At 38.3% G+C, this 22,052-nt stretch overlaps 1 protein-coding gene across 2 annotated transcripts in view; it reads left to right on the top strand.

Moving 5' to 3' along the window:
- BRWD1 (bromodomain and WD repeat domain containing 1) overlaps nucleotides 1–22,052 on the top strand; it is a 170,236-nt gene that overhangs the window by 88,989 nt on the left and 59,195 nt on the right. For both annotated transcript variants that reach the window (XM_058296246.2, XM_058296245.2), the window contains exons 20-25: nucleotides 845–938; nucleotides 7,491–7,622; nucleotides 9,750–9,844; nucleotides 16,229–16,418; nucleotides 19,157–19,282; nucleotides 19,381–19,488. In XM_058296246.2, the coding sequence (XP_058152229.1) occupies nucleotides 845–938; nucleotides 7,491–7,622; nucleotides 9,750–9,844; nucleotides 16,229–16,418; nucleotides 19,157–19,282; nucleotides 19,381–19,488 (745 nt within the window). The remainder of the gene's footprint in view (nucleotides 1–844; nucleotides 939–7,490; nucleotides 7,623–9,749; nucleotides 9,845–16,228; nucleotides 16,419–19,156; nucleotides 19,283–19,380; nucleotides 19,489–22,052) is intronic.

The following is a 22,052-nucleotide window of genomic DNA, read 5'->3' as shown; positions in this document are numbered from 1 at the left end:
AGGGAGTGGAGGTGACTCAAGCGGTTAGGTGCCTCCCTCCCCCATGGGAGGTCCTGGGATCAGTTCCTGGTGCCTCCTAAAAAGAAGATGAGCAGATACAGAAAGCACACAGTGAACAGACGGAGAAAGCAGACAACAGGGGGCAGGGAGAAAGAGGATTCTGCTCTTATTTTTTCTTCACGGAAAGAAGTTGCTATCTTAGAAAATCATAATGAGTAGCTAATTTTGGAGATCTTGTTTGAGTTGATCCTAACAGGGCCAATCAAATACAAATAGATGGGGGAGTGGATGTAGCTCAACTAGTTGAGTGCCTGCTTCCCATGTATGAGGTCCTGGGTACCTCCTAAAACAAACAAAAACAAATGGAGGGGAGCAGATGTAGTTCAAGCCATTGCATGCTTGCTTCCCGCATGGGAAGTTCCCACGTTTGGTTCCTTGGTGCCTCTTGAAAACAAAATAAAAAAAACAAGCAAAACAAAAAAACCAACTCAGGCAAGTTGATGTGGCTCAGTGGTTGAGTGCTGGTTTCTCTGATACAAAGTCCTGGGTTCAGTCCTGGGCCCAGGTACCTCAAAAAACAAAGACAAGACAAGTGGATGAATATTTCTGCGTTGAATTTGAAAAATGGGACCTGTCTCTAAGATTTAACTTACATTCGTGTTAAATTTCTAACAAGGTATATGGCTTGACTTTTGTTTTAACTTTAGGGATTTGCTGTATTACTATTAAAATTTTATAAAATTATGTTAGTCTTAGAACCATGATGATAAATTATTTATTTTATGGCTCCTTTGTCCTTGAGCCATCTTTCAGTTCATTAACCAGTGTATCTGGGACTTTGTAGGAAATTGGAAGACTTCAGACTAGAGAAAGGTGAAGAGGAAAGAAACCTGTATATAATAGGAAGAAAAAGGAAGACCCTCCAGCTCTCACAAAAGGTAACCTAAAATTGTTTTCTTCAGAATAAGCAAATTGAAAATTAAATAGAAATTTAATGTAGTGCAGAAGGTACCATTAAGCATTAAATATAAGTATGATTGGCCATAACTTCTGGACATTCTCAGTAGTTTTTGATGTGTGATAGTAATTTTTACCTTTAGTCAAATATTTCATGTTTAAATATTTCATGATTCATGTTCTTCTGTTTGGGATTTAAAGTAATAGTCTTAAAGTTGTACAGCCTTTAGGAAGGAGTAGTAAAATTTGAAGTTGTTTCATGCCTGAAAGTGCTAAAAGATTTTAAAAAATCACTGTTTAATAACCACTTAAGTCAAGCATGAGAGCACAACTAGCACATCAGAAGCACTTTGTTTCCATTCCCACATACCCACATCCCAAATACCTTGATTTCTTTTTTTTTTTTTTTTAATTTTTTTATTTTTTATTGACTTTGTAATATTACATTAAAAATATATATGTGAGGTCCCATTCAACCCCACCCCCCCACCCCCCCTCTCCCCCCCCCAACAACACTCGTTCCCATCATCATGACACATCCATTGGATTTGGTAAGTACATCTTTGGGCACCTCTGCACCTCATATACATTGGTTCACATCATGGCCCATACTCTCCTCTATTCCATCATGTAAATACCTTGATTTCTAAAAACATCAATTAGCTCTGCCTATTTCTGGTTTATCTAAATGCATTTCAGCAGGAGTGCTGTTTCCTACAAGGGGGTGAAAATGTTTTTGCGAGTAGGAAAAAAAAATCACTGTTAAAATGATTTGTGGCCCACTAAAGCTCAATCCTACCCAACAAAATCTTTTTCTTTACTATTTGATTTCCCTGTTTCCTTGATCATCACATGAGCAGTACTGACATTTAGTTTATGGAAGATGCACAGAATGTATGGCAGATTATTGTCACAAAACTATGGTGAAGAGATGGTGGCAATTGAAGGACTTCTGTCTGGGGGCTTGGCTACCTTGTTTAAGTTGATCCCTAGTGCTTTTCCTGTGTCTGGACCTGTGAGAATGAAAGTTAATACAAATTTTCCTTTCTCCTACTGAATTGAACCTTTTCTAATTATGAATTATCCTTTTTCTCTAAAAATTCCAATAAAAAATGTTGTGTTAGTATAGCCGTGACAGCTTTCTGTGACAGCTTTCTTTTGGTTAGTGTTTGTATATCCATATGTTTCCATTTTTAGTTTCCTGTCTGTTTTCCTTCTGAGACTCTAGTTACATGTGTACTAGACTTTTTCTTCAGATTCCATTTTGTTTCTTGGGCTGTTTTCTGCTCTTCTGGATTCTCTTTCTACCAGTATTTTTCAGTTCCTTAATTCTCTTCAGCTGTGTGCAATCTACCATTAAGTTTATTGAGTTCTTAATTTTAATTACTGTATTTATTTAGTTCTTAAATTTCCTTTTAGTTTTTAAAGATTTATTTATTTCTCCCCCACCCTGTGCCCCCTGTTGTCTGCTTTCTGTGTCTGTTCGCTGTGTGTTCTTCTATGTCTGTTTGTATTCTCATGAGGTGGCTCCAGGAACTGAGCCTGGAAACTTCTGGAGTGGGAGAGAGGCGATTACTCTCTTGTGCCTCCTTACCTCCCCTGTTCTGCTTCCTCTTGTTTTCTTAGCTCTCTGCGTCAGCTGGCACTCTGTGCGGGGTTCAATTCCCATGTAGTGTGGCACTCCTCTATAGGGCCGCATTCCCATGTGGGCTGGCACTCCATGTGGGCCGGCTTGCTCGCCCCAGGAGGCCCTGGGCATCAAACCCTGGACTTCCTATATGGTAGATGGAGTCCAATTGGTTGAACCACATCCCTTTCTTGTCCTTATTTTTTTTTCAATTGAAGATTTTTTTTTTTTTTTATATTTATGTGCAGAGAGTTAGCATGCTTCATAGTTGGGTAGATGTCTTAGACAATCCAGTCAAGGAACATCCCTTATTCCAACTTGATGACACCTATATCCTTTGTGTACTGATGAAATCATTGGTAGTCATATTGAGGCTGTACTTCCAGATCAGACTATACTGGTTTGAGCAGATGTGGCAAGAGTAGGAACTCAGGCTGAATTTTTATGGGTTGCCCTAGTAGAGCTGCTGGTGACCCATTTTGCTTTCGGGAATACAATAAGGAAAAGCAAGGGAATTTGGTCTTTTTCAATTTTATTCTTGTTTTAACTTTTTTTTTTTTTCTTTTTAAAGGAGGTATTGAATATTTGAACCAGGGACTTCATACTCGCAAAGCAGGCATTCAACCACTGAGCTACACCTGCTTCCCTGGTCCTTTTTAATAGTTCCCAATTTTCTGCTGAAGTTCTCATTGCTTTAATTCCTTGAAAATCAGCCACAGTTATTTTAAATAACTGGTAACTTCATTATTTCATTATTTCATCTGTTACGTGTACCTTGCCATTTTCTGTTGATTTTTCTTTTTTTCTTTTTACAACCACATTTTGTTTGTTGCCTCTTGGTTTTATTGAATGCTAAATATTATAGATGATTTGACATCTTCTCCAGAGAAGATTTACATTTGATTCTGGCAGGCTGTTAGGGCAATATCAAACCTTATATTACCTTAATCCAAACAAGGAAGGGCTTTACTCTCTTGAAATTCTTATTCTGTCTGTGGTTCATCTGTGGTCTGGGAGATAGCCCTTTTGAGTTAGGAACTGTAATCATTCTGTTGGAGAACTCAGTGAGCTCTCTTTTACACACAGGGTAAGTTCTGGGAGAGCAAGTCAGTCCCTCAGTCCACTACCAGATAGAGTGAGCCGGACATACATGCTCCCAGCCTGTATAAGATGGTTACTTAGTTCCATCTGGAACTGGGACCAGGGATCCACATGGGTGTGTGGGCTAGCTCCCCTCCAAGCTGGTGAGGGAACGAAGAAATGGCCAGCCAGGTCACTGCTAACTGCTAGATGTATCATCTTTTTTTTTTTTTTAAATTATTTATTTTATTCTCCCATCCCTTCTCCCCCATTATTGTGTGTTCTTCTGCATCCACTTGTATTCTTGGCGGCACCAGGAATCTGTGTCTCTTCTTGCTGCGTCATCTCTCTATACTGTGTGACTCCTGGGCAGGCTATGCTTTTCTCGCGAGGGGCGGCTCAATGCGGGCTGCACTCCTTGTGTGTGAGGCTCCTCTACACCGGGGACACCCCTGTGTGGCACAGTACTCCTTGTGTAGGGCAGTGCCACATGTGGACCAGCTCACCACATGGACCACGAGGCCCTGGGTTTGAACCCTGGACCTCCTGTATGGTAAGCAGATGCTCTATCAGTTGAGCCACGTGCACTTCCATAGATGTACCACTTTTAAGTGGCCTTTTTTAAAAGTGTTTTCTGGACTTTTAAAAAGATGCTTTTGTCAGTTCTTGCTGTTTTTTTCAGAGCTTTTGTGGGGGTAGTGAATCCTGAATCATCTTACCCTGGCTTGTTGATCAGAGGGACCCCTGCATGTTTTTAGGGTTCATTCATAATGTACCATGTATCATTCACCTGTAGTGTACGTTGGGATGCTTTCCATCTTTTAGCTGCTGTGAATAATACTGCTATGAATATTGCTGTACTACTATCTGGTTGCTCCTGCTTTTCTTTAGGGTGTATACCTACAAGTGGAATTGTTGGGTTATATGGTAATTTTATGTTCGACTTCTTTTAATGCCACCCTATTGTCCACAACAGTTGCCCATATTAACTTCCCACCAGAAGCATAGCAGAGTTCCAGTTTCTCTACAGTCCTGGTCAACACTTCTTATATTTCATTTTAAAAAATAATTGCCATTCCTTTTACAGATATATCATAATGAATTGTACTGCTACATTAAAAGAAAATAGCAGATGATGTAGGAGAGGGAGGGGGGTTACTTTCAATGTAACTTTTTGTAGCCTAAAGCCTCTTTAAAATTAAGTTTATTCTATTACAAGAAGTAATTGCCATTCTTGTGAGTGTGAACTGGTATCTCATTGTGATTTTGATTTTGATTTCCCTAATGGCTAGTGATGTTGAGCATCTTTTCATGTGCTTATTGGCCATTTGTTTATCTTTTGTGAAGAAATGTCTGATCTTATCCTTTGCCCATTTTTAAATTGGGTTGGTTTTCTTCTTGTTGTTGAGTTGGAAGAGTTATTCATGTTTTTTGAGTGGTGATGAATATTTATATATTCTTGATAGTAAACACATCAAACTCTTACGATTTGCAACTATTTTCTCCCATTCTGTAGGTTTTCTTTTTACTCTTTGCTACCATGCTTCTGTGCATCAGTTTTTAATTTTGATGACCAAATTATCTGTTTCTTTTGTGGCTTGTGCTTTGCTGTGATGTGTAAAAATTGGTTGTGGGGGAGTGGTTTTAGGTCAAGTGATTGGATGCCTGCTTCCCATGTACAAGGTCCTAGGTTCATTCCCCAGTACCTCCTAAAAATAAACAAATGAAAAAAACCAACTCTTACTGGGGAGCGGATGTAACTCAATGGTTGAGTGCCTGTTTTAAAAAAAAAAAAAAAGATTGTCTTAGTACAAGATCTTGAAGATGCTTCCCTACGTTTTCTTCTAAGAGGTTTTTTTAAAAAAATTTCCCCTCCCCCCTTGCAGCTTGCTTGCTGTCTGCTCTCTGTGTCTATTCACTGTGGCTCTTCTCTGTTCTTGCTTGTCTCCCTTCTTTTTTTTTTTGTTGCGTCACCTTGCTGAATTGGCTCTCTGCAGCATCTGTGGGCTGGGTGGCACTCTGCAGCGTGCGGGTGAGCCTGCCTTCACAAGGAGAACCCGGGACATGAACCAAAGGCCTCCCATGGTAGATGGGAGCTCATCTGATTGAGCCACAGCCGCTTCACGTTCTTCTAAGAGTTTTATGGTTATAGTGCTTATGTTTTCATTCTAGATCCCTTTTGAGTTAGTTTTTGTAAATGGTGTGAGGTAGGGGTCTACATTCAATCCTTTGTATGTGGATATGTAATTTCCCAGCACCATTTGTTCAAGAGACTATTCTTTTCCCACTGAGTGGACTTAGGACCTTTATTGAAAATAAATTGGGGAAGCAGATTTGGCCCAACGGGTAGGGTGTCTGCCTACCACATGGGGAGTCCAAGGTTCAAACCCACGGTCTTCTGAGTGTGTGATTAGCTGGCCCACGTGCAGTGCTGATGAGTGCAAAGAGTGCTGTGCCACGCAGGGGTGTCCCCCACATAGGGGAGCCCCACACGCAAGGAGTGTGCCCCATAAGGAGAGCTGCCCAGCACAGAAAAAGTGCAGTCTGCCCAGGAGTGGCACTGCACACACGGAGAGCTGATGTAGCAAGATGACGCAACAAAAAGGCAGATTCCCGGTACCGCTGACAAGAACACAAGCAGACACAGAAGAACACACAGCGAATGGACACAGAGAACAGACAGCTGGGGGGGAGGGGATCTTCTAAAAAAAGAAAATAAATTGGCTGTAGATGTGTGGTTTTTTAATTTAAATTAAAAAAAAAGTTTACCCCCCTTGCCTCCCCCATGGTTTTTTTTGCTGTCTGCTCTGTGTCCATTCGCTGCGTGTTCTTCTGTGCTTGTCTTCCTTTGTTGCGTCATCTTGCTGGGCCAGCTCTCTGCCAAGCATGTGCCGTCAGCTCTCCGTGGGTGTAGGCTGTCAGCTCTCCATGGGCGAAGACCACCTTGCCTTCACAAGGATGCCCGGATGCAAACCCAGGGCCTCCCATGTGGTAGACAGGAGCCCAATCAATTGAGCCACGGCCGCTTCCCAGATTGTGTGAATTTTAATATGACTTTTCGGCTATAATAAAAATCAATACTGACAAATTAAGGAAAGTATAATTCATTTTAAGATTAGCTAGTGATGTGGAAATTATAAAACAGACCAATGCTCATCAAACAAATGGCTTTCATGTGAAAAGTAATTTGTGAAGCAGGTCAAGAAATATTTGCTGTCATTGGGTGATACTGACATGACTTCAGTGTTTAGGAAATGGTGCTCCTGTTTTAATCAGTCTAGCGTTTTGACTGATATTTAAGATTCATTAAAATAATTCTGTTTGATAAAAATGATATTTTAATATTGAAATATGACTGAAATGTACTGATAATAACAAGTCACATAAGAACTTACAGCCTGAAAATAACTAAGGATAATATTTGAGGATTGTTACAGATATTTCTGTCTATTATAGGTAGTGATATATTTCTTAAGCTTGGCTACTACAACATAAAATATAAATATATATGTTTCACTTACAAAATTTTTATTTTTATAGTAATATGTTTGTTATTTTTTCTCATTCATAGTAACATAGAAAGTACTTTGGAAAATGCTGATTTAAAGTGACTTCTCACACCTTCTAAATACCTTTAAAGTAAAAATAATCATGTTTAGTTTAACAGCACAGGGCAAAAATTGCATGAATTCATGCATCATTTCTTTTTAAGTAAGTCTTTATTTTTTGCCCTAATATCCTTTTTGGGTACTTGATAGAATGTCCATTTTGGTAACTATTCGACTACTTACATGCTGATTTTCATCTGCTTATTTCTTTGTTTCAGTCTGATTCAGTAGCTTTGATATCACAGTCTAGGCAGAGGACATGTAGGCGTAAGTATCAGAATTATGGTAGAAGAAATCTTGGGCGGTTTGAGTCATCTTCTGGAAATGAATCTTCAAGCTCTGTAAGAAATGTGAGTGTTGGAAGTGAAATATATATAATCTTAAATGTATTTGTCTTAATTTTTTACTTTGAGTCAACTCCGATATTATGTGAAATATGTTACCTAGCGATGAAATTTAAAAAATTGAATTAAAAAGCATTATTTTAGCTGTTGAGATATAATCACATGCCATATAAGACAACAAATAAAAGTACATTTCAGTGTTGTTTAGTGTATTCATAGTGTTATGTAGACATCACCACTATTTAAGAACATTTTCATCCTTTCCCTCTACCCCAAAGAAACCCCAGAACACACTCTGTATTCCCCGCCTCCACCGCTCCACTCACTCCTGGCAACCACTGATTTTCTTTATGGATTTGCTTGTTTTGGACGTTGTGTATAATTGGAATCATACAGTGTGATTTTTTGACTAGCTTCTTTCACTTAGCATAATGTTTTAAAGGTTCTTTGGTGTTGCATGTTATCAGTGCTCCTTATTTATTTTTTTATTAGAGAAGTTTTAGGCTTAAAGGAAAATCATGCAGAAAATATAGAGTTCTCATACCCCACAATCCCAAGTTATTTCTGTTAACACTTTGCATTAGTATACTACCTTTGTTATTAATTGATGAAACAATATTATAATTTTACTATAAAGTCTGTTCCATAGTTTACATCAGGGTTCACTGTGTTGTACAGCCCTATAGTTTAAAAAAAACTTATTTTAGTAATGTATTTACTAAAAATACCTACAATTTACCCTGTTAACGTCATTCAGACAGATAATTCAGTGGTGTTAATTACATTTACAATGTTGTGCTACCATCCCTACCATGCCTTACCAAAACCTTTCTATCAATTCAAACAGAAACTGTACCAGTTAAGCATTAACTCTCCCTTCCCTAGCCCCGTCCTGGCCCCTGGTAACCTGTGTTCTACCTTCTTTTTTTTTTTTTTTTCCTCTCCTTTTTTTATTTTGCTCCCCTTCTCCCCCCACCCTAGTTGTCTGTTCTGTGTCCATTTGCTGTGGGTTCTTCTGTGTCTGCTCCTATTGTTGTCAGCAGCACCGGGAATCTGTGTTTCTTTTTGTTGTGTCATCTTATTGTGTCAGCTCTCCGTGTGTGCGCCGCCACTCCTGGGCAGGCTGCACTTTTTTCGCGCTGGGCTGCTCTCCTTATGGGGCACACTCCTTGCACATGGAGCTCCCCTATGTGGGGGACACTCCTGCGTGGCACAGTACTCCTTGAGCACATCAGCACTGCGTGTGGGCCAGCTCCACACAGGTCAAGGAGGCCCTGGGTTTGAACCTGGACCTCCCATGTGGTAAGTGGACGCCCTATCTGTTGGACCAAGTCCACTTCCCTCTACTTTCTAACTCTATGAATTTGCTTATTCTAATTATTTCCTATCAACAAGATAAAAAAATATTTGACATTTTGTGTTTGTTGTATTTCATTTACCATGGTACTTTTAAGGTTATTCCATGTTGTAGCATGTACCAGAACTTCATTCCTTTTTATGAGTGCATAGTATTCCATTGTATGTATAGACCATATTTGTTTATCTGTTGATTGAACTCTTGGGTTGCTTCCATTTTTTGACATTTGTGAATAATGCCTCTGTGAATATTGATAAGCAAATATCTGTGCAAATATATATTTGATACTTTTGGGTATATAACTAGAAATGGGATTGTCAGTTTATATGGTAATCCTATACTTTCTGAGGAACTACCAAACAATTTTCCACAGTTTTCTCAGTTTAAAAATACCAGACTAGTACCCATGATCAGAACTTAAAAGTAGCTTCCTGCTCTTAGGTTTATTGGGAATCAGTCTCCTGTTCTCTCTTTCCTTATTGACTTGTTATTAACCTCACTCAGAAATGGCCAGTTTTATCACTTTCATATGCTGATGGTGATTTTGTAAATTCATGTATATATTCTCTGTACCCTTTGACGTTGATAGGAACAAATGGGGTTAGTTAAAGAAGTTTGCTTCTTAAGTGTATCAATTGAATACTTTTATTATAGGAAATTCATATTTATTTATTAGAGGATTTAATCTTACTATTGGCATGACAGTGTGAGTTTTTTTGACTTTTGTTATTTAACATCAGGAATCAAGATGGTTTTATTTCCTCCTCATATATTAGGAGACTTCCTGTGATCAAAGTGAAGGTTCTTGTTCTTCTGAAGAAGAAGAATGGAAAAGTGATAGAAAAAGTGAAAGTGACAGTGAAAGTTCAAGGTATGTTTTTAATTTCTTTGAATTCTTTAGCATTTTAGTCCTTGCCTTGGATGGCATTCAAGAGGCAAGAGTTTATAACTATTGAACAAATTAACGTTCTGTTTTTAACTTTTTAATCTAAAATAATTTCAGACATACAGGAGAGTTGCAGAAATAATACAAGACCCAAACATAGAACTCTATTATCCCCTCATCCCCCCATATACTCAGATCCACCAATTTTATGTTTTGCCACCCCCTATCAGCTGTATCCATCATCTCTTTATCTTGCTAGTTATTTTCTGAACTTTTCAAAGCAGGTTGCATACATCATATCCCTTGTACACGTAATATCTCCAGGTACATTTCCTTTGAACATTGATATCCACTTATATAATCACCTAAGTACAATTATCATGGTTAAGAAGTTTGGTGTTGATAGAAATCTTACATTCTGTATTCCAGTTACTTTTATGTGTCCCAATAATGTTCTTTTTTTTTTTTTTTTTTAAAGGAGGTACTGGGGACTGAACCCAGGACTTTGTACACAGGAAGCAGATGCTTAACCACTGAACCACACCTGCTCCCCCAATAATGACCTTTTGAGCCTCTTTTTTATTCTTAGATCCTATTCAATATTACATATTGCATTTAACTATCATTTAATCTCTTACAGTTTCAATAACTTTTTTTTCCCAATTGTAGAAATGTATATACAGCATACATCTTCCAATCCCAAAGATACCATTCAGTGAGATTAATCAAGTTCACAGTATTGCAGTATCATCCACTACTGTGATTTTCCCTTCACACCAAACAGAAACCTTATAGTCCTTCTGCATTAATTCCCCATTGTCCCAGCTCCCCCAACCCCTGGTAATGTCCTGTACTTACCTGTCTCTGTAAGTTTGCATATTCTCTGATAATTTTCTTTGTGTTTCCCATGGAACTTAAAATTAACATTCTAAATCTATTACACTCTTGTTTGCTTTGAAGCCAACTTACCTACTTCAGTAGTGTGCATAAACTGTGTTCCTGTACTCTATTCCCCCATCTTTATGTAGTTCCTGTCACAATGACATAATTATACATTGAGTCCAAAACCATTGATTTATTATTACATTTTATGTGTTTGCCTTTTATAGTCTGTAGTAAGTGCAGATACAAATTAAAAATACAGTGGTACTGATATTTATATTTATCTGTGTTATTGTTTATCCAGAGACTTTGATTTCTTCACGTGGCTTCAGTCAATTTTTTAGTGACTTTTCCTTTTTTTTTTTTTTGGTAAAAAGAATGTAGTTGGGCTCTGCATTTTCATTCTGGGAAAATGGTTCTGCCAGGTTTTATTCTTTTGTGTGTGTGTTTGAGATTGAGCCATGTTCTTAGACATAGAGTAGTTCTTTCTTTTAAAAAAAAAATAAATTTTATTGAAATGTATTCACAAAGCATACAGTCTAAAATGCACAGAGTTGTGAATTCTGCACTTCTATCAGTATTAGAATGTTTTCATTTCTCCCCAAAACTAGTAATAATAAAAAGCAAAAAACAATCAAAAAAACACTCTACCCCTTAGTAGTCACCGCTGAATCTCTTTATCCTGCCATATATAGCCACTATTCTACTTCCGTTTCCCTTAATTTATTTTTATTTATGTTTTGTATAGGTGGAGTTAAATAATAATTAGTACCTCTTGTCTAGTTTCTTACATTTAGTGTATTTCCTTTTTTTTGTTACCATTGATGGAGGATTATGAATTTATTTCTATATACTATGTCCATAGCTTGCATTGGTTGTATTTTTGACCAGATATCAACCTGATATTAACATCTCTGGTGCCTAAGTCTTAGAACAGTTTTCCAGACAGTTTTTACCTGTCCTCTAGTTATTTTTCTGAAAGAGGAGTTCTCTGTCTCTGTAATCTTCTATCTTCCCATGTCCTGCAGAATTAGGGTCTGTCTAGTGGAGATAGAGTCCCTCAGCTTTTGTTTATCTGGGAATGTAATTCCTCCCTCATTTTTGAAGAAGTGTTTCACTGGATACAGAATACTTGGTACTTTTTTGCTCTCAACACTCACAAAAATGTGTGTTCCTACTGCCTTCTTGCTTCTATGGTTTCTGTAATTGTTAAGTGAGTAATTGGCCCTGAATCTTACTGAGGTTTCCTTGTATATGACGTGTTATTTCTGTCTTGTAAATTTAAGAATTTTCTTTTCATCTTTAGCATTCTACAGTTTGATTATTCCATGATGTGATGAGAGTGTATTTGGTTTTATCCTGTTGTGAGTTTGTGGAGCAACTTTGATGTGTTTATTCATGTCTTCAGTTAAATTTGGTAGTGTTCAGCCATTATTTCTTCCAATAATCTTTCTGCCACTTTCTTCTTTTGGGATTCCCACAATGCTTATATTGGTATGCTTGATGGTATCTCACGGGTTCTCAAGTTCTGTTAACTCTTCATTATTGTTTCTTTCTTCTACCCGCTTTAATTGCTGTTGAAACCCTCTAGGGCAAGGGTTCTTAACAAGGGGTCTGTGAACTTGAATTTAAATTGAAAAAAAAAGTATTCCTACAAATGAAATAAAAATAAACATTAAAATCCACACATTATTCTTGTGTGGGTGTGATGTATTTATTAAATAACATATTTATTAAATAGTGCACAGTATAATTGTTACTCTGTTTTTCAATTCTCTTTGGTTTCTTGTCATAATTCCATCTCTCTTTTGATATTCTCTTTGTGTTTGGTTTTTAAAAAAGACTTATTTACCCCCTACTCCCGTGGATGATTCTATCGTCTGTCTGCTCATTGTTTGCTTACCTTCTCCAAAAGGCACTGGGAACCAACCCATGACCTCCCTCCCACATGAGAGGCGAGTGCCTAATGGCCTGAGCCACATCTTCTCCCTGCTGGTTGCAGCATCTATTGACTTGTGGCATCTGCTTGTTGAATTGGGGTGGCATTTAGCTCATTGCAGTGGGGGCAGGGTCTGCTTGTCTTCTTTTAGGAGGCACTGTGACTCAAACCCAGGACCTTCCATGTGGTAGATGGGTCCCCACCTGGTTGAGCCACATCTGCTTCCCTTTGTGCTCGTTTTTCATTTTCCTGATTTCCTTTGTTCTTTTATTTTATTTTTTTAAAGATTTATTTATTTTATTTATTTCTCTCCCCTTCCCCTTGCCCCAGTTGTCTGTTCTCTGTGTCTGTTTGCTGCGTCGTCTTCTTTGTCCGCTTCTGTTGTCAGCGGCACGGGAATCTCTGTTTGTTTTTGTTGCATCATCTTGTTGTGTCAGCTCTCTGTGTGTGAGGCACCATTCCTGGGCAGGCTGCACTTTCTTTCACGCTGGGCAGCTCTCCTTACGGGGCGCACTCCTTGTGCGTGGGGCTCCCCTACGTGGGGGACACCCCTGCATGGCACAGCACTCCTTGCGCACATCAGCACTGCGTGTGGGCCAGTTCCACATGGGTCAAGGAGGCCCGGGTTTGAACTGCGGACCTCCCATGTGGTAGACAGACGCCCTAACCACTGGGCAAAGTCTGTTTCCCTCCTTTTTTCTTTGTCCACGTTTTTGTTTATCTCTTTGAGCATATTGTAGGAGAATTTCCCACCCCTACCTCCCCCAAGTCTTTGTCTGGAATGTCCCAGATCTTTTCCTCCTCATTGATGGTTTCTGATGCTCTTGCCTGGGCCATCACTTTTTTTTTTCCTTCCTGTTTTGTAATATTGAAACCTGTGCATTTTGCTATTTTAGTGTGTTGTCATTGGAATTTAGGCTCTGAGGTCTGTTCCTTAAGCTAGCTGTCAAGACAGAGCTTTCCTTGAATGTAAGGAGCTATCAAAGAAAAAAAGAAAAAGTATTTTTCCCAATTTTTGCAGATTGACTTGTGCCAGTGCTCTCCTTCAGGGTATGTTCACTTATAATGAATTTGGAGAATAGCTCCAGGCCAAAACACAGTGGCCTCCAGGTCCTTTCTGCTCATGTCTTTTGTCTTCTGCCTACCTACATACGAGTTCTCGTTTGCTCTCTAGGAAAACGATTTCTTCATGGTTCGGGTCATGCACTGTATGCCCTATACCCGGCAATCCCATTCCCCAAGTAGTATGACTTTACTACTCCCCCACAGTGTTCTTTGAAAGCTGGGTTAGCTGTCTTCTACATGCAGGACATGTTCTGGGACAGCGAGTCCCTCAGGCAGATTGGGTCAGACATCCATGCTACCTGTACATGAATGAGGGTTACTCTGCCTCCTCTGGAACTGGGACCAGGAAGTCCTACCACTTATAAATGACCTTTTTCTTAATTTGGCACTCTCCCAGTTACTGTAATCCTCAGTTTTCTGGAGTGTTTAGAAAGACTTTTCTGCAATTCTTGCTATATATTCAAAGCTATTGTAGGTGGATGGACCCCTGAAGCATCTTATTCTGCCATCTTGAACAGTGTGGGTCCTGAGGAAAGACAGTGGTACAAATATTTTTTGTGATCTCTGTATCTTTAAAAAAAAAAAGGCAATTTAATAAAAAAAGTAAACAAAAAAAAAGACAAAAACTGGCATAAAATCTTTTTCTATAGAAAATACTTTAGAAATTTTAGCTGAGTACAGTTTAGTCTTTGGATTCAATTTAAAAAGTAGCATCCAATTTATGTTTGGTAATACCATTGATTTATGTATTAGTTATTACATGTGTTGTATTTTGGTAAATGTTACCTTCATCTGTGCAGATAATCTAATCAGACTCCTGAATGTCATTCTCACTTCTCCCCCTTTCTCTATAACCTACCCAGCACTAAGTTTAGAAAATGTTCCTTCCTAAATATCTGTCACAAATTATCTCTGTATATCCATTGTTGCTTTCCTGGTCCAAACTACTCTCCTGCAGTCTCTGTTCCCTTCTGTGTCTTCTCTTCCTCTATTGTGATTAGGATCTGGAGAGATTTTAGAACATGTGCATCTATTCATTGTATTTTTTTTTTTTTTAAAGATTTTATTTTTTTAATTTCTCCCCCCTCCCCCCGTTTTCTGCTCTCTCTGTCCATTTGCTGCATGCAAGTTCTTCTTTGTCCACTTCTGTTGTCAGCGGCACAGGAATCTGTGTTTCTTTTTGTTGCGTCATCTTGTGTGTCAGCTCTCCGTGTGTGCAGCACCATTTCTGGGCCATCTGCACTTTCTTGCACGCTGGGCGGCTCTCCTTACGGGGCGCAGTCCTTGCACGTGGGGCTCCCCTATGCGGGGAACAACCCTGCGTGGCACGGCACTCCTTGCACACATCAGCACTGCGCATGGGCCAGCTCCACACGGGTCAAGGAGGCCTGGGGTTTGAACTGCGGACCTCCCATGTGTAGGCAGACGCCCTATCCACTGGGCCAAGTCCACTTTCCTGTTCATTGTCTTCTAATTCAAGTTTTCCTGAATTTTATTATACAGAAAAGAAACATGTTGTTAAAACTTTTAAACAAAAAAATCCAAAGGGGAAAAAAGCAAAAAAACACCAAAACACAATAAATTCTGATGAATTATGATTCCAGTTTTTAGTATGTGGCTCAGGCTCTACCAAATTAGGAACTGCTCTTAGGATTCTGCATGATCTTTACTGTTTCCACAACTCTGCACCTCATTTTCTGAAAGGGAATTGTTAGTTGGTTCATATGTCTTCCATTCGTTCTCGTCTAATTTTCATCTTGAAAAAAGAATTCGTTAGGCATGCAGTTTCTCCTAATTCCAGTGTCAGTGATGATTTTCTTTTACTTTATTTTCAAAGACTTCTTTAGTTTTCTATGCTGATTAAGCACATACCATGAGATAGGTCCTCTTGAATAATGCGAATTTTGAGACTGGGAAAATGACCAAATCAAGGCATCGTAAAGGTGATGCTTTCTCCCAGAACACTAGCATTCTGGGGCGAGCTCTTGCTGCTGCTTGGTTATTTTGTCACATGGGCAAGGTACATGGTGACATCTCCTGGTCTCTTCCTTCTTTTCTGGGTCTGTTTTACCTTTTTGCTTCCTGTGGCTTTCTCTCTCTTTTTCTGGATTCATTCTGCTTATAAGGGACTCCAGTAATAGAAATAAGATCCATCCATTTTAATTGGGCTGGACCAAATGCACCTTAATTGAAGTAACCTTACTTAAAGTTCCTGCTTACTTACAGTGGATTCAAATTGACAGGAGCGAGTGAAATTTAAGAAGTTCTTTTTAAAATCTGGGATACATAAAGTTTTAAACCTACACAGTGAAGTTTGGTCATTTCACTGTCCCTTGGTGTAGTATGGGTAGGATGTTTTTAAGTTTAATTTTCCTGGGATCTTATTTGCCTTCCATCCTTCTATCTCCCTCTCCTCCTTCCCCTTAAGTTGTATGATTACTCTAAGTGGTTAGATTGTGGTTCCATATAATTTTTTTTTCTAGTGACTCCTCATCTAGATATTCTGATTGGACAGCCGATGCTGGCATCAATTTGCAACCTCCTTTAAGAACTTCATCTCGTCGACGAATTACCCGATTTTGCAGTAGTTCAGAGGATGAGATGTCTACTGAGAACTTATCTCCTCCAAAAAGAAGACGAAAGAGAAAGAAAGAAAGTAAGCCTAAGAAAGAGGTAAGGAGAACATGTCTTTAAAGATACATCTCTTTTCACTGTTATAGAGTAGTTATGTTTAGTAATTAAAAATCTTTGGGAAATTAGAGCTTTTATGTCTTCATTAATAGTGTTACAATGTCAGGAATCAAATATAAAAAGTAAACTTATTTTTGGAGAAACTGCTTTATTATTAACACTCCACCTCTGCCATTCTAAGTAGTGGGCTTGGCTTGGCAGTCGTTTTTCGTTTTTATCATGTGAAATATTTATTATATTCAGAGGTTTAAAATATGCATTGATTGATAGAGTTGAAGGATACTTGGATATTTTGAAAATTACAGGAAACTCAATGATCGTTTGCAAAGTTAAGCAGTTTAATAATGGTTCACTTGTTGGTTTCAAAGATAGTCTGTGAGGTTTTCCTTGTATATATATTTTGTTGTTTGTTTACATTTTTATTCTAGTAACATACATCCCCAAATTTCTCATTTTAACCATTTTCAAATACATATTTCAGTGCTGTTAAATATATTCCTGATGTGCCACCATCACCACCAGCCATTACCAAAACTTTTCCCTCATCCCCAATAAAGAGTCTCTATAATTACCTTCTGGGTATTTAGTATAAATGGAATCATACAATATATGATCTTTTGAGTCTGGACTTTTTCACTTAACGTAATGTTTTTGAGGTTTATCCATGTTGTATCTTGTATCAGTGCTTCATTCCTTTTTATGGTTGAATAATAGTCCATTACAGGAATATACAATATTTTTCCTATTCATTTTAAAATTTATTTTTATTTTTGTTTTTTTTATTAAATTGCCTTTTTTTTTTTTAAAGATACATAGATCTAAAAAAAAAATGCTACATTAAAAAAATATAAGAGGTTCCCACATACCCCCCACCTCCCCAGTCCTCCCACATCAGCAGTCTCTTTAATTGTTGTGGCACATTCACTGCATTTGATGAATACATTTTGGAGCACTGCTGCACCGCATGGATTATAGTTTACATTGTATTTTACACTCTCCCCCAGTCAATTCATTGGGTTACGGCAGGATATATAATGTCCAGCATCTGTCCCTGCAGTATCATTTAGGACAACTCCAAGTCCAGTAAATGTTCCACATCTCATCTCTTCTTCCCTCTCCCTGCCCTCAGCAACTACCATAGCCACTTTCTCCAGATCAGTGCTACAGTTTCTTCCATTATTTGTCACAATAGTTCTATAGTAGAATACTAGTACATTCACTCTAATACCTGTTTTATTCCTCCAGCCTGTGGACCCTGGGTTGGTGATGTCCACGCCACCTCTATATTGAGAGGGTGTTTAGATTCCACATGGTTGATGGATGTGATTCTCCTGCTTGGAGTTGTAGGCACTCTCAGTTCCCTGGTGTGTTGGTTGTCCATCTTCACCTCACTGTCATCTGACCTGTGCAAGTCCAGCAAACCAGAGAGTAGGAGCTGCAACTCTGCTGAAGTTCAGGGCCCAGCTGGCACATGGCTACTCCAAAGATTGAAGTCTCCTGGGTATTCACCAATCCCAGGGGTCTTGGCAGCCTTATCTTTTGAAATTTGAAATGTAATAGAATGCTGTGGTTTGCTCAGAATCCCACAAAACTCTTAAATTCTCCTTATTTGAAATGTAATGAGAATGGTGTGTTTTGCTCAGAATCCCACCCAAACTCTTAAATTCTGTTAATTTCAACACTAAAAATATAGACTTTAGGGCATTTTAAAATGCTTTTGAATTTTTTTTTAAGTTTATTGCCATGTTTACTGTATTCATTTTATTTTTCTATTTTCATACTTTCCTCCTGATGGTGACATTATACCCATTCTTTTAGTATGTGTGTAATGTATGTGCTCGTCTCATAGATAGACAGTTGTCCTTATTTAAAGATGCTAAGTCTTTGTCTTAGTTACCCATTACTTTGTAATGAATAACCCTGAAACTTAGCTGTTTAAAGGAACAAACATTTATTTTCTAAAGTTTTGGTGGGTCAGGAATTTGGAAATTGTTATCTGGGTGAATTTTTTCTCAGGGTCTCTTTATTCTGATACTGAAGTCTTGACTGGGGCTGGATAATTTGCTTCCAAGCTCACCCATATGGCTTTTGGTTGGTGGTCTTTGTTCCACCCCACATGGGCATCTCCATAGGGCTGCTTGAGTGTCCTCATGATGTAGTAGCTGACTTTTCCCCAGAGCAAGTAAGTCAAGATTGTGAATAAGGAATAAGCCGTACTGCCAATCATGACCTTGTCTTGGAAATCTCACTGTTACTTCCACTTTATTCTTTATTTGAAGCAAGTCACAATCTAGCCCACACTGAAGAGAAGGAAAATTAAACTCTACCATTCAAAGAGGAGAGTATTAGTGTTAAATCAAGTGGAAACTCTATGGAATGATTAGTGGGCAAATTCCTAGTAGAATCTTGGCAGAACATGCTGTGCGTTGAAGAGGATTTATGTTGGAAATTAGCCTCCTACCATACGATGGAAAGTGGATGGAAGAATCTCTTAGAAATTGAGATGATGCTAAGAAAGTGTTAGGTGGATTTACAATGCCTTTTCAGGTGATAAACTTCTGTGTACGTTAAGTAACCAAATATCTACTATTTAAAAACTTAAGCATCAGGTAGATATGCCAAGAAAGTCATTCTGAATATTAACATTTCTTTTTTTTTTTTCCAGTCAAGCAAAATGCATGCTTACCTTTTCTATTCTACTGAACTTTCTCTTTTTTCAGAATTTGCGTAGGATGACTCCGGCAGAGCTTGCAAATATGGAACATTTATATGAATTTCATCCTCCAGTTTGGATAACTGACACCACACTTCGAAAGTCTCCTTTTGTTCCTCAAATGGGTGATGAGGTGAGAGTAATGGAATTTAAAAACATGAATATGAAATATAAAACAATTTGCACTACTGTTTTGCTTTTTATTTTTAAATGTGTGCTTCCCTTTTATAGGTAATATATTTTAGACAGGGTCATGAAGCTTATATTGAGGCTGTCAGAAGAAATAACATTTATGAACTGAACCCTAACAAGGAGCCGTGGAGAAAAATGGATCTCAGGGTAAGATGGTGGTATTAAATCATTAAACATTTAGCACATATATAGGTAATTTATTTACTGATCCTTTTAAAAAATCTTTTGGGTACATATTTCATGAATATCTTTCCATCAATTTCTTACAGAAAAATATTTCTGCTTTTAACTGCTAAGCCTAAAGATCCATTTGAAATTATCTATTTTTGCCAATGGGCAGGCTTCACATATTGTAATTGACATGTAAAATTTTAAGAACACCAACTCAGAGGTGGGAGCTAGCATGCCTATATTATCATTTTTAAGATTATCAGTAATCTTAAAAATGTTTATACCAAGTCAGATTTTTCAAAAAATAAATTCAAGTTTCCAAAGGAAGAAATACAAATTGGAAAAATGGTTTATCTTCATGTTTAATAAGATAAGAAAGTAACCCTATCTCTATATACTTAGACAATTTTATAATTGCTTTATTTTTTTTTTAAAGTAAGATCATACTGTGTTTTAACATGTGGCAAAGGTTTTGGTTTGTTAGCAGTTATTTGCTGGTAAGGTACATGAAGTGGTCTCGGTTTTCTAGAGGGTATCTTGGCAATAGGAGTTGAATCTTAAAATATTTGGACCTTTTAAATAAGTGATTTTACTTGTGGTGATTTTAGAAACAACCAGAAATGCTCATGAATTTATGAGGAAGGCTATTCTATCTCACTGTTATAAAAACAAAAGATTGGAAAAAATCCAAATATCTCACAGTGAGGAATGAATCAAATTATGGTACATTTATTTAATGAACTCCTTTTAGAGCTTCCCTCATTACTGATGCTTTAAAAACATTGTTGAATTAATGATGGATGAATTTTCACAATATATTGCTAGGAATGAAAATGGACGTAAAATATTGATAGCAACTTTTATTTTTTCTTCTTTTTTAATCTTTTTTTGTTGTTGATAGCAACTTTTAAAAGACTTGATGAATGCTTTAAGCCAAAATAAATCCATCCAAATGTCAGTGGTAGTTATTTGGAGAGTTTTACAAGAATTATCAGTGATTTTCACAAGAATGTTATACTTTCATTATATGCATTCTCAGTACTTTGAATTATTATTAGGAAATGAAAACAAATTTTAATTATTTTAACAAAGACTTATTTTTTAAATTATTTTTAAATTCATTTTTTTTAATATTACATTAAAAAAATATGAGGTCTCCATATACCCCCCACCTCCCTCAACCCACTACTCCCCCCATAGCAACATTCTCCTCCATCATCATGAGACATTCATTGCATTTGGTGAATACATCTCTGAGCATCGCTGCACCTCATGGTCAGTGGTCCACACCATAGCCCACACTCTCCCACGTTCCGTCCAGTGGGCCATGTGAGGATCTACAATGTCTGGTAATTGTCCCAGCAGCACCACCCAGGACAACTCCCAGTCCCGACAACGCTTCCAAATCTCATCTCTTCCTCCCATTCCCCACACCCAGCAGCCACCATGGCCACTTTTTCCACACCAATGCCACATTTTCTTCGATTACTAACCACAGTAGTTCATGAATAGAATATCAGTAAGTCCACTCTAATCCTTACTCTATTCCTCCATCTTGTGGACTTTGTATTGGTTGTGTCCATTCCACATCTATGTCAAGAGGGGGCATAGGTTCCACATGGATGCTGGATGCAATCCTCCTGCTTTCAAGTTGTAGGCACTCTTGGCTCCATGGTGTGGTGGTTGACCTTCTTCAACTCCATGTTAGCTGAGATGGGTAAGTCCAACAAACCAGAGTGTAGGAGCTGAAGTCTGTTAAGGCTCAGGGCCTGGCTATCATATGGTCAGTCCAGAGATTCAGATCCCCTAGATATATCTTAAAACCCCAGCACCAACTACAATTCTGGTAAAGTAACAGGAAAGGCTTGTGAAAAGAGATCCCATCTGAGTCCAGCTCCATCACACAGAAACACCAACTCCAAAGAAGGGCCAACTGACATGGCACTGAACTCCATATGCCATGACCATAAAACCTGTGAGTCTCTGTAGCCCTCAGAAGAACCAATACCTGGGGTTGTATCTACTTTGTCTCTGAGACTCTGCTCAGGTGTGCATAAAGGTAACCCCTCTGATAACCTCCAGGCTGTTTTTTAGAGACTCATAGCCATATAAACTCATTTGTCCTTTCCATTTCTCCCTTGATTTAGGTCAAAAATCAATTTTAACTCCTGTTATTATATATAGACAGAGATATTCTGCTGGTCCGAATTGAACCTTTTATTTAAGGTCATTTTCTAGTTGCGTCATCAGCTGGTACTTGGTAGTGATCCCTTGGCGCCAGGGAGGTTCATCCCCGGGTATCATGTCCCACGCTGGGGGGAAGGCAGTGCATTTACATGCTGAGTTTGACTTCGAGACTGGCCACATTTGAGCAACACGGAGGCTTTCAGGAGGTAACTCTTAGCCACACGGCGGCTCTAGGCCTTGTTCTTATTGCTGGTGCACAGGCTCACAAGCATAGTCATTAGTATCAGTGGCTCATTGTTGGACCTTCATTCCTTTTTGGTCTTTGCCGTTGCACTTGGGGAAGAGACTTATTT

The sequence above is a fragment of the Dasypus novemcinctus genome, chromosome 4 (assembly GCF_030445035.2).
Source record: "Dasypus novemcinctus isolate mDasNov1 chromosome 4, mDasNov1.1.hap2, whole genome shotgun sequence".
NCBI lineage: Eukaryota > Metazoa > Chordata > Mammalia > Cingulata > Dasypodidae > Dasypus > Dasypus novemcinctus.
The sequence above is the reverse complement of the archived record's forward strand: the minus strand, read 5'-3'. Positions and strand labels throughout refer to the sequence as shown.